The following is a 15,378-nucleotide window of genomic DNA, read 5'->3' on the forward strand; positions in this document are numbered from 1 at the left end:
GTCGCATACGCTACGGTTGTCGCAGTGGAAGCGGATGCGCTTCAGATGCAGCTGCGGTGCCCATGTGGATGCTGCGGCCACGATGGCAAAGAGCTCCATCCACGCGATGGATCTCTGGGATTGGTGCCTCTGCCACCGGTGTTGGAGCCACCGGCCGGCGAAGAAAGCACCATAGCCGATGGCTCTAGATGCGTCCGTGTAGAGGTCCATATCGGCGGCGGCTGACCACGTGGGTTCTAGGAAGAAGGCGACGCCATTCCAGGCAGGGAGGAAGTCAAGCCACCACTGGATGTCTGCTTTGGCGTCTTCTGTGATTCTGATGTAATCATTTGGATGCGGGACCGTCGTGCTGAGATCAATGAGGCGGCGCAGAAACATGCGGCCCGCAGGGACCGCCTTGCAGGCAAAGCTGAGGTGACCTATCAGGGACAACAATTCAGACTTGCGGGCGGTAGGGCGGGTATGTTGCCAAGCCTTGAGGGCAATGAGAAGGTCTTCTAACTTGTCGGATGGGAGGCGGATTTCGAAGCGCTCTGTGTCCAGCATGACACCGAGGAATGTCAGGGTTGTACTAGGGCCTTCCACCTTTTTTGGATTGACCGGGAAGCCTAAGTCGTGGCAGGCTACCAGGGCACGGTCAAGCTGGTGCTGTGCGCCGATAGAGCCCGTCGCTCCACCAAGGTAGTCGTCTAAGTAGTGGATGACTGGGGCTACGTCGAAGTTGTGCGACATGACCCACTGGAGGGCGTCTGCGACTTTGTTAAACAGCAACGGTGATGAGCGAAGGCCGAAGGGTAGGCATTTGTCCACGTAATATTGCCCGCGCCAGAACAGGCATAATAGTTCCCAGTCCTCTTTCCGTACTGGACAAATGCGAAATGCGTCTTGGAGGTCGACCTTCCACAGATGGCAGCCACGGCCGAGGGACCGTGCGAGATTTACGCCGTCGTCGACCGAACAGTACTGTACAGAGAATTTGTCGACAGGGATACCATCGTTCACTGAGTGGCCCTGTGGTGCTGACAGATGCATAATCAAGCGCCATTTTTGCACCGACCGTGACTTCTTGGGAACCACACCCAAACCGGAGACCTGTGTAAGTGTGAAGGGGGGCTCTTGGTAGGGACCGGCCATGCGACCTGCGGCAATTTCACGACCGATGGCAGCATCGACAATGTCAGGGTGCTCAATCGCTGATTTGAGATTACGAGAGACTCGGAAGGTACGGGGACCAGCAAACCCAACATCGAACCCGTAAGACAAAGAATGTATTACGAATGAGGCAAAAGCCGGATCAGGATGCTGACACAAAGCGTCATGCAGGTAAGAAACGTTAATGGGGGTTACAGGCGTGTGCAAATGGATTGGCTCGTGAGCGAGGGTGCGTGTAGGAGAGATGTGAGCAGCTGGGCAGAGTGTGTGAGTGCTATTGGCCTGGGTGAGTGTAGAGTTACCGGTGAGTGACTGGGGTGACCGAGTCTCCAAGCTGGGCAACTGCGAGCTATTGGTCGCGGCTGGCGGCGGCTGGCTTTCCTGGGCATGACTTGGCGGGGTGGCTGCCAAAGCATGTGCTGCACTGGTGGCCGTAGCGACAGGCTGCGCGTTGGCAGCGGCCTTGGTTGTAGTCGCGGCAGACAGCTGAAATTGCAAAACAGTTGGATGCACGCAGCAGCACAGCTAGCAAGAGAAAGAGCCGTGGATGGGTTTGTTCCTGTTTTTGATGGCTGTGGCCATCCGTTGGCCCAGCGGTCTCGTGTGAGTACGGTGTTTGTTCGTGCTGCCAGCTCGCGCCCGGCATTTGTTTGCGCTGGCAGCTCGGGCCCGGTGCGCGAGTAAAACCGAACCGTGACAAAGGCTTTCGCTCTTTAGTGCTATTGACTGGCTTTTCATACGATGCCTATTGATGTCTAGAGACATGCTGTCTAGCCTTCCCCCAGTACGCATTCACGGGGCTTTGTTGAAGTTCGTGCCGTGAACTGCCAAAGGGAATTGTTTGAATGGTGCTGGGGCGAGTGTGACATTACGGCGTCCCTGCAGCCGGCCTAATCGCGTTTGTCGCCACAACCGATTTTATTAATCGCACATCATGGCAGTAGGCTACAAGCACAATTGACAAACATGTCACCGGCAACTGCACACGGGTGCGCGTTACAGGATTGGCCTGGCAACTTCAAACAGGCGCAATTGACAAACATGGTGCTCCGCTGGGCAACGTCAGCGGGAATGCACCAAAACAAACACAGCCCCGGCATCAGCAAACGGGAACGCCGTTACAAATATGGTGCCCCGGTAAACTCAACGGGAGCGCACTAATACAAGCTGGCCTGGTAGCTTCAAACGGGCACAGCTGACAAACGTGGTGCTCCGCTCGGCAACTTCAGCGTGAGTGCACCAATACAAACACGGCCCCGGCAACAGCGAACGGGAAAGCCGTTATAAACATGGTGCCCGGAAAACTCAACGGGAACGCACCAATGCAAGCTGGCCTGGCAACTGTAAAGCGGCACAACTGACAAATGTGGTGCCCCGCTAGGCAACTTCAACGGGAATGCACCAATACAAACACGGCCCCGGCAACAGCAGACGGGAACGCCGTTTCAAACATGGTGCCCCGGCAAACTCAACGGGAACGCACCAATACAAGCTGGCCTGGCAACTTCAAACAGGCACAACTGACAAACGTGGTGCCCGGCTGGGCAACTTCAACGGGAATGCACCAATCATGTGACAAACACGGCCACAGCAACAGCAAACAGAATCGCCGTTACAAATATGGTGCCCCGGCAAACTCCACGGAAACGCACCAAGCTGGCCTAGCAAATGGGTACACTGTTACAACATCAGACCATCACATCAAGATGCCGCTGTGGCAACAATGTATATGTAGCAGCAATACAGCAGACATGTGAGGTGGATGTGATTGGGACCGTTTGGCCCGCGTGCTACGCCCGAGGTGGTGGCAAGTAACACTGTCCTGATGTGAGGACTCCGAGTCGGCACTAGCATCTGAGCTCTGAGTCTGACTAGAACTAGACTAGTCTAGAGACTTAGAGTAGTGCTCACCTTCATCTGAGTCGGAGTATGCCGGTCTTTGACTGAGAACAGTCAGACTCACACTCGGAGGCACTGGCAACAGTGTCCGCCGGACTCGTAGGCACTTAGGCCAAGCAGGTCGTGAGACCGTTCAGGCCGTTTAGGCCGTTAGTGCTCGTCACATTTAAGGACGCACTATGGTGCCGACAAGGTGCCGGGCTGGAGCCACCAGCCACTCGTGTCCTGGCTTCGCCAGAAACATCACACGACCCAAAGGCAAAGTCACGGCGTGACTCGCGTGGACGCAAAACACTCAAAGCACCCGGCCCATCTTGGGGTGTCATCACACGCCCGCATCCACGGCTCAGGGGGTTTCGACCGCATCGGCCGGCACGTGGGCAAGGCGGCGAGCCGCCTGATCATCGTCACGCAAAGACTCTAAAAGCTTCTCCATCGCCAAGAGTCTAAGACGGTGAGAGGAAAATATCCAAGGCACTTCTTGTTCGAGCATGAAAAAAGGCCTGAAGGGCCTTGGATGAGCTGCATCAAGTACAGCTTCATTAGAATATTGAACTTTTAAAATGCTGTGTTCGAGCATGAAATCGCGTAAATCGCGAGGGCTAGACATAGTTATATCTCACCGGAAACTCCGACATGCAATTATAATACTGTTACCTGGTGATGTGGTCAATGGTGCATTGTTTTCTGTTGAACTGCTTTGGTAGGAAGTAGCGGTGCTATGTTCCAATATGCCTGACGACACAGTTGGTGCAGATGAAGCAGCTGTGCATTTCAATATAAGAAGCAAACTGGTTTTCAGGTTTTTCAAGAAAAAGCGCTTGGAGAGAAAAGAAATCATGGATAAGAGGAAGGACAAAAATGCATGAGCTATGATTAACCGTCCACCATAGTAACCAGATCATATACAGTCAGAGAGTGTGCTAAAAAGGCTCAAAATGCACAGGGAGTACTGAGACATTCAACCGGACAAGACACCTAGTCTCTTTGGCACAAACCTATAGCCTTCGGAGTTGGAACGCTCGGGTTAGGAAAGGTCCAATGAGGGAAGGAAATCATGTCTCTGTGGGAATTTGCGGAAAAAATTCTCGAAAACTTGCGCAAGAAATTGCGCCAGAAAACAATGAAAAATGCGGCGAAAAGTGCGGAGAGATGTGGAACTTGCCAGAAATTCGCGGAATTATTTGCAGAAAATTGTGGATTTGGGCCAAATTACGAAATTTCTTGCACCCGTAGAATCGCTATTTGCGCAGTAGATCTACTCGGGAGTAGTACAAGTCGTACTGTGCAAAAATCCAACATAATCATGGAAAGCACTGCGTGAAAAGTACTGTCGTGACATTCACATGTACGAGTTTAGTGTGTAGTACTCGGTAAGTACGTACTGAGCTCTGTGTCTTTCTCTTGTCTCCATATACTGCATGCTTCACGTTACACGCTTATCAGGTTGACCCTGAGTTCATGTCTGCTATCCCGTGTCTCCTCTATTTCTGTTTGCTTCCACGTGGTACCCGGTTACAGTGTAGCGCTGCACATGTTCCGTCAGCTTGAACTGTAGCATAAATCGTACTTTAGTCATGCTCACACTTCCTTTATGTCTCGACCGCAACATGCAACTTGTTCGAAATGTAGGTACTTATTACATTATCTCCATTATAAGCCCCGGACTTATATAGTTTGACCAGTCCGGACCCTGAGCTCATATTGGAGACTATGCTTCTACTAGAGACTGGGCTCATAATTTTTAGACCATCTGTTACATGTACATTGGTCATCATTTTTATTACATAAGTAGCGCAAAGCTTCCCACCAGGTATTGGGAATGCAGTTTTGTACTTCCTGGTACACTGAGTCTGTTCCTTTTACCTCAGGGCTCACAGACTTGTGCCACAACATGTGGGTGTGTGACACTTTGTGATGTCAAACATGCATGGACATGATCCATGCAGTTTTCCATTATAAGCCCTGCGCTTATGTTGGAGACTGCGCTTGTATATCTTCGAAGCACTTTTGGATTGCGCTTATAATAGAGACTGGGATTGTACTAGAGATAATACAGTATTATTATCCAGTTGAAGTCCTTGAAGCTGCTCAAATTTGTATGCAGAAGCCTGATTTGCGCAAACAGAAAGAACACATTGTTGCATTACGGTTATACTTGTAAGCGTCAACATCATGTTTTCTTCTACACTTTGGCATGTTAGAGTGCAACGTTGTTTGCTAGCCTTCTTTCTTCATCACATTAATTTTCTTAGCAACCCTTATGTGTCGTTGGTAGCACTACTTGATTGCTCAACGTTAGTTTTTTCAATGTTTGCCCTTAGTTCTGTATGTGCATGTACATGCATATAATGCATACAAATTATAATACTGTTACCTGGTGATGTGGTCAATGGTGCATTGTTTTCTGTTGAACTGCTTTGGTAGGAAGTAGCGGTGCTATGTTCCAATATGCCTGACGACACAGTTGGTGCAGATGAAGCAGCTGTGCATTTCAATATAAGAAGCAAACTGGTTTTCAGGTTTTTCAAGAAAAAGCGCTTGGAGAGAAAAGAAATCATGGATAAGAGGAAGGACAAAAATGCATGAGCTATGATTAACCGTCCACCATAGTAACCAGATCATATACAGTCAGAGAGTGTGCTAAAAAGGCTCAAAATGCACAGGGAGTACTGAGACATTCAACCGGACAAGACACCTAGTCTCTTTGGCACAAACCTATAGCCTTCGGAGTTGGAACGCTCGGGTTAGGAAAGGTCCAATGAGGGAAGGAAATCATGTCTCTGTGGGAATTTGCGGAAAAAATTCTCGAAAACTTGCGCAAGAAATTGCGCCAGAAAACAATGAAAAATGCGGCGAAAAGTGCGGAGAGATGTGGAACTTGCCAGAAATTCGCGGAATTATTTGCAGAAAATTGTGGATTTGGGCCAAATTACGAAATTTCTTGCACCCGTAGAATCGCTATTTGCGCAGTAGATCTACTCGGGAGTAGTACAAGTCGTACTGTGCAAAAATCCAACATAATCATGGAAAGCACTGCGTGAAAAGTACTGTCGTGACATTCACATGTACGAGTTTAGTGTGTAGTACTCGGTAAGTACGTACTGAGCTCTGTGTCTTTCTCTTGTCTCCATATACTGCATGCTTCACGTTACACGCTTATCAGGTTGACCCTGAGTTCATGTCTGCTATCCCGTGTCTCCTCTATTTCTGTTTGCTTCCACGTGGTACCCGGTTACAGTGTAGCGCTGCACGTGTTCCGTCAGCTTGAACTGTAGCATAAATCCTACTTTAGTCATGCTCACACTTCCTTTATGTCTCGACCGCATACTTGACGGAGCGAGGTACTTGGGAATGAACTTCCTGTACAGGCGGTGTGTAATTGTGCCATAAGGGGTAAGCTCAAAGCGAACATCAAGAAATGGAACCGGTCGATTTTCACTGCTTTCGTAAGTGAACTTGATAATAGGGTGCTGGCTATTTCAGTGGCCAATGAATACCCGTAGAGCAGCTCACCCATGGATCTAAATTAAAATTGTATCGTCGATATACCTTGCATAGAGAGATGGCTGGAGGGTGGCAGTCTCCAACACATTTTTCCCATAGCATGTAATTGCCAATAAAAGAGGTAAGGAGACTCCCTCGATTTAGGCTAAGGCCTGTGGAGAATCCATACATACAAAATACAAATACAAAGAGGAGTGGGTGGGTGAAAGCCAACCACGGCTGAGGAACGTAAAGAATTATAAATAAAAGAAAGGAGGGAGAAAAGATAAAGAAAAGGTAACTAGAAGGGGACTATAGAAGTGCTGCAAGCTGGACGTTAAAATCTATGAGGCATGATGTAGGCTGAGTGGCATAACGAAGAATAAGCCATGCCGAGAAGGCAAAAAAAACACAGAGGCGAATAAAGCAATTTGGCTGTTAGTTCAATCAGGTGTTGCTGGATTGTTAAGTTCAACTCGGATGGTGAGCCAGTTAAATTATGATGAAAAAGGAGTTGGACAAAAATGTTACGAGTTATGACTAACTGACAGTAACTGTCCATCAATGTAACCAGATCTTATACAGTCAGCGAGTGCGACAAAATGGCACAAAACTGACAAGGAGTACTGAGACATTCGGCGACCTGACACCTAGCTCTAACACTTCTCGAAGGTGCAAACCAACAACCTTCCAACCTGGAAGGCTCAGGTTCGGAAAGGTCCAAGAGGGGAAGGAAAGCGCAACGAAGAAGAGCACGAGCTACGTCCCACGGCAACAAAGAATGCCGAACGTTACTGGATGATGACGAAACTAGTAAGACTATTGGACATACCGGCCTTGCTACAACTCGACGATGCAAAGCAACAGACTACCCAACTTGGGAGGCTCACATTTATGTAATAAACATAGAAAGGGGAAGCTAAGCGAAGACGAATTATGACAAACCGAAACGTCAACATCCTACTGAACTCTTTTACGTTGATGGACAGATGGTCACAGGGATTAATTTGTCCTGTACCACATCGCAGTTTGCGATGCATGATAGATCTACTGCTACTAAAAAGTCACCGTGACTCGCACAAAATTGCAATACATACAGGCTATCCATGCCTAGCCTGCGCTGTCAAGTAACATGCATACAGTGCAGTGTATGTGGTGCAGGCACTCTCAATCTGCATGCACATGTATGCTTCAGTCGGGGTTTTTTGCAAACGGGCTTTCAGGCATCACTCTCCAGAAGGACAATGTGGTAAACACCCAACCTTCAAAGAAAAATGCTAATCAAAGTCAAAGACTGCTCCACAACTGTGATTTCGTATAGCAGAAACTGCTATGCAAAAATATGACAGAAAATTCATCCCTGGGTCAAAACTCGTGACATTTTTTGGAATCGTTGTTGAATTTTTAGTCGCAACACAAACAGGCGATGGCGCCTCCTTTTATACATGTGAGCAACATGACAAAGTTAATAATAATAGTAATGGGGAGAGGAAGAGAAAATCACAGGTGAAAGAAGTCACCGAAGGTACCTGAATACTGGTATTCTACATAATAGAGCTGCGGGAAAAAGAATCCTGTTGAAAAACCGAAAACATGGAGTATAACTGACCGATTTGAAGTCGAGTAGTTCATTTTCTAACATCCTTGCAGAACATTAGGCACCAATAGATAGGATTTGATCAGATAAAATCTTACACAAAATTAGAAAGGATTGACCATTGGTGAACAGATAGAAAAGTAGAGTGACCTATTTTGAATACTTAACCACCAGGTGGGTAAGTTTGAGTAGGTGGATGCTCCATCTATCCAGCAATGGGCTGGGCGACAGCATAGAGGTCAGTGGAAGGGGTCATGCACGGTAGGCGGAAGAGGAGCTTTTGAATTTCTTTGCGATGCGTTTCCAGGAGTGTTCCATTTGTTGCTGATAAGCCAGCCCAAGAAACGTCAGCGTAGTCGAAAAAGAGGGCGAAGATATAAAGAACAGAAAAGAGGTTTGCAAGAGGTTGGGAGAAAGTAGCAGTGAGAGAAAATCATACCCAGAGAGGCGCTGGAACGTTTACACCGAACATACATGTAATTGACATGGGGGAGTCCAATACATTACGTGAATCAAGCACAATACCTAGGCTTGGTCACACAACACAGTGAGCTAACCACCTGGGTCAGTCGGCAATCCTGTACTCTGCAACTGAACTGTCGCTGAAAAGGAAATTTAAATCGCCTTAAAACGTGCACGAGTACACGAGCAAACAAACAAAATTTGATGTAGGCACACACCCCTCTCTTTCTCTCTCTCTCTCTCTCTCTCTCTCTCTCTCTCTCTCTCTCCCTCCATGAACTGTTTATCGGCCTTCTCCTGCATATCCGTAGGCTGACTGTGCTTAGGAAATGGTTCTTCAAGGAGGAGATACTTGGTATTCGCCATCTTTCCTGAGACATTTTCAGCCAACTTTCAAAACTACGACATTATTTTATTCGTCAATCTCCACCACCTGTCGTCCCACCTGGCTTCAGAAGATGTTACGAGAGATAGGGGAGTCACCAGGAAGCATCGCACCCATCTTCAGGAAGTGGAAAGAGCAAATGGCATGGTCCTTGGTTGGGGTAAATGCTGAACGTCTGATTTGTTGAACGTCGGAGCCGGGTACACATGTACCTGGCACTGTCTCACCAGCCGGGTACACATGTACCTGGCACTGTCTCACCAGCTGAGTCACATGCTTTAAAGGGGAACTCCGGTCCAAAATCACCCCCAGTTTTTATTGCGCAATCCATTAAAGTATGTCGTAAGTGGTAGAATGGCGAAAACCGGAAGCTTCTACGACAAGGATAACATACCTAAATTACCAATTGCAATTTTCCATATTTGGCACGAGGGGGCCCCCTCCCACCCTGTGACGTAAAACGTTCTCAGTGACCTCCAAATTTTTTTATTCAAATGGTAGACCTGCAGAAATTTTGAAAAAGGTATTCACTGTTTCTTCTTCAATCAATAACCCTTGTACTAGTATTCATTCGATCATCATGTTGGAGGAAGAGGAGACCACGGGAGGTGTGGTGGTGGACGCCACTTCGGATTCAACAACACCGAGGCCTTTTTAGGTTCGAGCCGAAGCGCGCATCAGCGTCTGCGAAACTGTCTACAAGTAATATTTCTGAGACTACAAAACAGATGAACGTGAAGAGAACGCTTTGGTCGCAAGTGCTCGCGTGAGAAGCACTGCTTGATGCCGTTGCGGACAATGCAGCATGATGTGGAGCGAGGTCGAGTCGACTTGTTGCTGGGAAGTTCCTGCAGCTTTCAGTAAACGCGGCGAGCAGGAAGGGCTGCAGTGCGTCACGCAGCACTCAGAGTTTGCTGTTGTTTGCCTGCAAAAATCAGTGCTCGAGGTGGCATTGCTTTCCTTCGAAGAATTTCGGGCAAGGTGTGGACCGTGGTCAAACAGGTGAGGATTCACTGAATCGCTTTCATTGTTTCCTTTCTTTCCATGTTTCATGTACCGGTACAAAGTAGATGGGAAGTGTTGTGCAATGATTTTGTGTACAGTATTCAAATTCACCAACTTCCATCACACAATCATGAAGTTCTATTGCACCCATGCCAATATAATTATACTGGTACAACGATGTCTTTCATTCATACTATTCCTAGCACTGCAAGTGTTTCAACTGTGTGTAAAAGTGATGTAAATTTGAAAAAAGGCCAAAGTGTCTTTAGTATAGTAGCCCATAGAAATATTAATTCGAATCCGAAACTATTTACACTGAAACTATTTACTTTTACACAATCATGAAGACACTCGTGGTATGTGTATCTACATCTCTCCAACTGTTTTGTGCAGGATTTGGAGACATGTGGCGTATAGACAATACACATGGTTCACCCATGGATACTTTGGACGCAAGCAGCGGCGTGTGATACCGTCTTGCGTGGTATCGAAGATAAAGCAGCTGTACCAGAAGCCAATGCAGATGCGCACTGGGGCTTTGAGGAAGCAGTTGGACATGATGATGATGATGATGATGATGATAATGCTTCTTGGCCTGGTTGACGTTCACATAATCATTGGTACATGTGCATGCAGAATGTAGAAAACAGTTGACAGACACGATTTATAACTATTCTTGACTCGGGCAATATTTGTGTTTTCGGGTGGGCGCATGCTTTGCACCAATGCAGCTGCATGAACAATCTGGTAAAGTTGACAGATACAATGGCACAAGACTGTACTGTGTTCGGGAGCATGGGGTTGTGCCGGTGCCGTGTGCCGTTGCGAATGCCGAGAATGGTTGTATGCACATCGTTCAACAGGTCCTTCAAGAAGTTGCAGGACATTGTCGTGCAGCTTCTTGGCCACTTTGTGCTCTTGGTGTATTCCAGCCTGTACCTGAGCACACCCTCCTTGGTTTTGGCGTGTGCTCTCCCTATATTGGCATTGTGGGACAGACATGCCGACTGTACCCGTGCTCTCATGCATGTATTGTACGAAAAGTGGACACGTTTTTGTGCCCACTTCAGTATGACAGCATGGAAAATTTCCAGACTACAAATCATACGGTACCTTGTATTTGTGGCAGTGTAGCTGCAACCGGAAAGTAACGCAATGGAAACTTACAGATAAAGAGAACCGAAATAACACACATGATAACGTTCCATGTACATTACATCAATTCTCGACTTCACTGACTAGGATTTTGAGTAGAGGACTTTTGAGTAGGACTGTAGTCGTTTAGAGCTACGTTCTGGACGGCACAAAATCATGCCGTTCACTTACCTCATCGTGCTCACGTTCCTGGAAGTAAATCGAAGATGGTCTGCTTTTGCTGGCAGCAGAGGTAGAGGAGCTACTAACTATTAGTATGACATGCACCGCCAAGTTTCAGGATGGCAGAGACCCTGGCTTCAAGCGTCGCTGCTGCTTCTGCTTATAGCCACCAATGCTTTGTGCAAACTCTTGTTGGAAATCTCTTTCATAGCACATCTCAGTGAAATGCTCAGTGCAGACACGATTATTTTTCGTCGGAGAAAAATCCTTCCAACATACTCTCCATAGCCAAGCTGTCGTCAGGTTCGCGTCAGCCAGAGGAAAGCCATGCTACGACAGCCCGCAGGCGCCTCTTTCTTCGTGACATTGTTGCATCCAGAGACGCAGCAGCGAGTCGTGACAATAAATCGGGCATGGCACAGAACAACAAGCACTTCAACAATGGCCAAGGACTTTTCATTCTTGCTTCAATTATTTGAAAATTTCATCCGAGTGGACCGGGCTGAGAACGTTTTACGTCACAGGGTGGGAGGGGGCCCCCTCGTGCCAAATATGGAAAATTGCAATTGGTAATTTAGGTATGTTATCCTTGTCGTAGAAGCTTCCGGTTTTCGCCATTCTACCACTTACGACATACTCTAATGGATTCCGCAATAAAAAAATGGGGGTGATTTTGGACCGGAGTTCCCCTTTAACTCAGCTCCGCCCTTGTTGATGCAGCTGTTGTCACTCTTCGCTGACGAAAAAAAATTAGTTTTCGGCATCTGCGGAGTCCAACAATATCGTTGTAGTACGAGCCGGTTAACCCACCTTCAATCTCGCGCCGCCGGCGGTTATCCAGGCATTCCCCTCGTGGCCACAGCTGACAACTTTGCCACGGAAGTGCGTCGCACCAGGAGCAGGTCATCTTTTTTGTCTCCATGTCGTAGACAAGCCATGGACGACCTGTTTTCCAAGAGTCCTGGAAGCAGGGCCTGTGGATTCGCCTCTTCGTTGGAGGCTCCATTTCCAAAAACAACACCTCAACGATCAAGCTCGAACTGAGCACGTGCACACACCGGTTACTGACTACTTTCACTTCGACGCGCGCCTCTGCATGATCTGTCACACATATACAAGCCATGTAGTCAGTCCTTTCAAAGTTCGAACGTGTAAAGTACCAACCAGGTCACAGGTGACCCGGTACTATATTTTCAACCGGGTCCAAGCGCCGCACAACCGGGTCGATTACCCGGCTCACCCGGCTCTGGAGCAGACACTGCTATGGACGCAAACAGTCCCGTCACGTCCATCTGGCTGAACCCACTGCGGGTCGATGTCTCGGGCATTGCGAGTTTTGCCCATTTCTCTGCTTCTCTTGTTGTTCGTACTACAAACTGGTAAAAACTCTCATCGCTCTTTTGCACCATGGACACCAACGCCTGCCAGGCCTTGTCGGCGGTCTTTCCATGTGCAGTTAGCAGCTCACGCTTGGCGTCCGCAAACGTGCTGCATCCATAGCATGCGCTCTCCAGCTTGCTGCCAGCAACAGCAACGCGTAATCTTATTAGGTACTGGTTCTGTGCCGCCACATCCTCGAATAATTCAAGGTAGGACTCTACCGTTTGCTTACCATCGAACTTAGGCATCTTTATGGCTGGCTTCCTCGTGATGGCACTCCTATCCAGGATGCTACTGACGTCTCTAGATGGTCTGGACTGTGTGATTCGCTCCTCTAACTCTGCGACCCTCTGCCGCAGCTCCGCATTGTGTCTTCTCTCTTCTCTCTCCTCTGCTCGAGTGTCGCGCTCTCTCTCTCTGCGTCCGCTCTCTCTCCTCGTGCTTCTGGATCCGCTCCTCTACATATTCACGCAGGCTTTCTCTAGTGTAGCCATACGCTTAGCCGTTCGCGATCAGATTTGCTTCGATTTGCTCCATGGGTCTCGGATCCTGGCGTGGTCGCCAAAATGTTGTGTATCTTACACTCAAAAGTTCCAGGAACTGAGACCGACCAGTATTTATTTACATGGTACGAACGATTACAGAGGATATGTAAGATAAAAAAGGACACGAAAGAAATACTGTAAAACCGGAAAGTCTAACGAGGCACAAAGTCTTACGTTTTGATGTCTGTGTAAAGATGCGCATACAGATGGGCAGCCAGGTAGCCATCGTTAAACTTTTCTGCACGTAATCATGCCAAAATTACAAAAACGTTAAACTTTTTGGTCGTTAGACTTTCCGGTTTTACAGTAATTACATGACTGTGTTGAAGCAAGAGAGAAGAAGAAGTAAAAAAAGAAACACCGGTAAAACGGACTGTCACAGCACATGCGCCGAAAATGTCGCCAGATCGATACTCGATCGCGACTGAGTACAACTGGTACAGTCCGGGTAGCCAAAATAGTACCTCATGACGTCAATTAAAACTAAACACAAACAAATACACCGTGCGTGCACTCAAATAATTCAAACAAACCACTGAGCGTGGCATAGCCTAGCTTAGCCTAGCATAGCAGCACCTAGCCAGGGAATCAAGTAGGAGTTACAGTAATGACGAGATCTGACGCACATTCACTGAAGACATTTCCCATGACAAGCCATTCTATATACAATATATGTAACTTTTAATCTCTCTCTCTCTCTCTTTCTCTTTCTCTCCCTCTCTCCCTCTCTGTCTGTCTGTCTGTCTGTCTCTCTGTCCGTCTCTCTCTCCCTCTCTCCCTCCCTCCCTGGATTTCTCTCGGAAGGGAATATGACAGGCTACACTGTTGTGATTTCATAACAAAAGAACATAAACAGCTAGCTATGGCATAGCTGTTCTTCATGGCCAGCAATCGAGGACATCTGAGAGTTGTAATTTTTGTACTCCTCCGAGGTGTGATTTTTGGCGTGCTGGGCCAAGCACAAGGAAGCCATCTGCAAAAAAACTGCAGAAAATGGTTGTTGTTTGATCCTTTGGTGTAATCTTTGTTTCTAGTCGAAGCTAGTTGCTGTTTGGAGCAGAAACGCTGAAATTGACTATTTTCTGCATGTACTCATACATGTACTCATGTACTCAGGCATGCAGTCTCACTCGTATTTTAGCTCTTTTCCTGGAATGGATGCTGCTCTGCGCCCCTTGGTGAACATTTCCTGCGCTCGTGGAGCAGCTGAAAAGGACCACTGGTATGTCTGGTTCCTGGTTTGAAAGTGGAGAGTCGACTTTTGTGCCTTGAAAAAGGAGTAGAGAGCGATAGAGGTACGTCTGTTGCTTATTTTTGAGTGCTCCTCGTACATTTTTGATCGTGATAGAAATTCTCAGACCAAAGTCAGACCAAAGTCAGCGCGATGATGGTCGTACAGTTTTCTTGTGGATTTTTTAGTTGTTTCATCTCGTATCTATGTCAGTATCGTGATGGTGAAGTGGAGAGGGTGATTTTCTCCCTCTAGGCTTCGTTCGGCCGACTTTGCTTCGTCCTCGTTGAAAAGTGATCCTGAAAAAAAGGTCGATTCGAAAAATTATGTTGATTTTCAATGTACGTGATGACATGCGATTGCTGGCTATGTGTCCTTTTGATGCAACATGGCTGTGGTTGTATCTGTCTCTCAGTTGGGCCTTCTCTTTGGTCTTATACGGCATTGATGGATGGCCGCCCATCTTCACACATGAGCTGGCTGGCATTAACATCATGCTACCACGACTACCAGCGTCATGCCCAACTGTATACTGAGAATTGTTTTAAAGTGTGTTGCGCATCATCCATCTTCAATTTACACAAAACAAAAGTGGCCAGCGAAGTCCACATTTCGATGATTTGTGTAGACATTTGTCCGCTAAATGTACATGCGACCCCCAGCCGTAGCAACACTTGGAGGACTTGCATGTGCTCTTCGCAGGTTGTTTGGCTGGTCTACTACATTGGAATACTGTGTGGACCGTTGATTCAGCAGCGCTTGAACTTGTTGTCGGTGCCAGTTCTCTTGCAAATCAGGCCGCGGACTCCTGGGGCTCAGCCAGGTCTACGATTGACCCGAAATCGGTTATCGCATCAGGGGCAGACGTCAGAACTTTTTTCATGGCCAGCAATCGAGGACATCTGAGAGTTGTAATTTT

The 15,378-nt window shown here is 47.6% G+C and overlaps 1 protein-coding gene and 1 long non-coding RNA gene across 3 annotated transcripts in view; one reads left to right on the forward strand and one right to left on the reverse strand.

The window, feature by feature from the left end:
- Nucleotides 1-15,378, reverse strand: part of LOC135808540 (uncharacterized) — a 249,824-nt gene that overhangs the window by 11,512 nt on the left and 222,934 nt on the right. For both annotated transcript variants that reach the window (XM_065321743.1, XM_065321744.1), the window contains exons 8-9: nt 5,429-5,536; nt 3,709-3,816 (exon numbers count right to left, since the gene is read on the reverse strand). In XM_065321743.1, the coding sequence (XP_065177815.1) occupies nt 3,709-3,816; nt 5,429-5,536 (216 nt within the window). The remainder of the gene's footprint in view (nt 1-3,708; nt 3,817-5,428; nt 5,537-15,378) is intronic.
- On the forward strand, nt 9,810-10,762 carry LOC135810720 (uncharacterized). Its single transcript, XR_010552343.1, has 2 exons — nt 9,810-9,983; nt 10,380-10,762. It is a non-coding gene; the product is annotated as an uncharacterized LOC135810720 (long non-coding RNA).

The sequence above is a fragment of the Sycon ciliatum genome, chromosome 2 (assembly GCF_964019385.1).
Source record: "Sycon ciliatum chromosome 2, ocSycCili1.1, whole genome shotgun sequence".
Classification (NCBI taxonomy): Eukaryota; Metazoa; Porifera; class Calcarea; order Leucosolenida; family Sycettidae; genus Sycon; species Sycon ciliatum.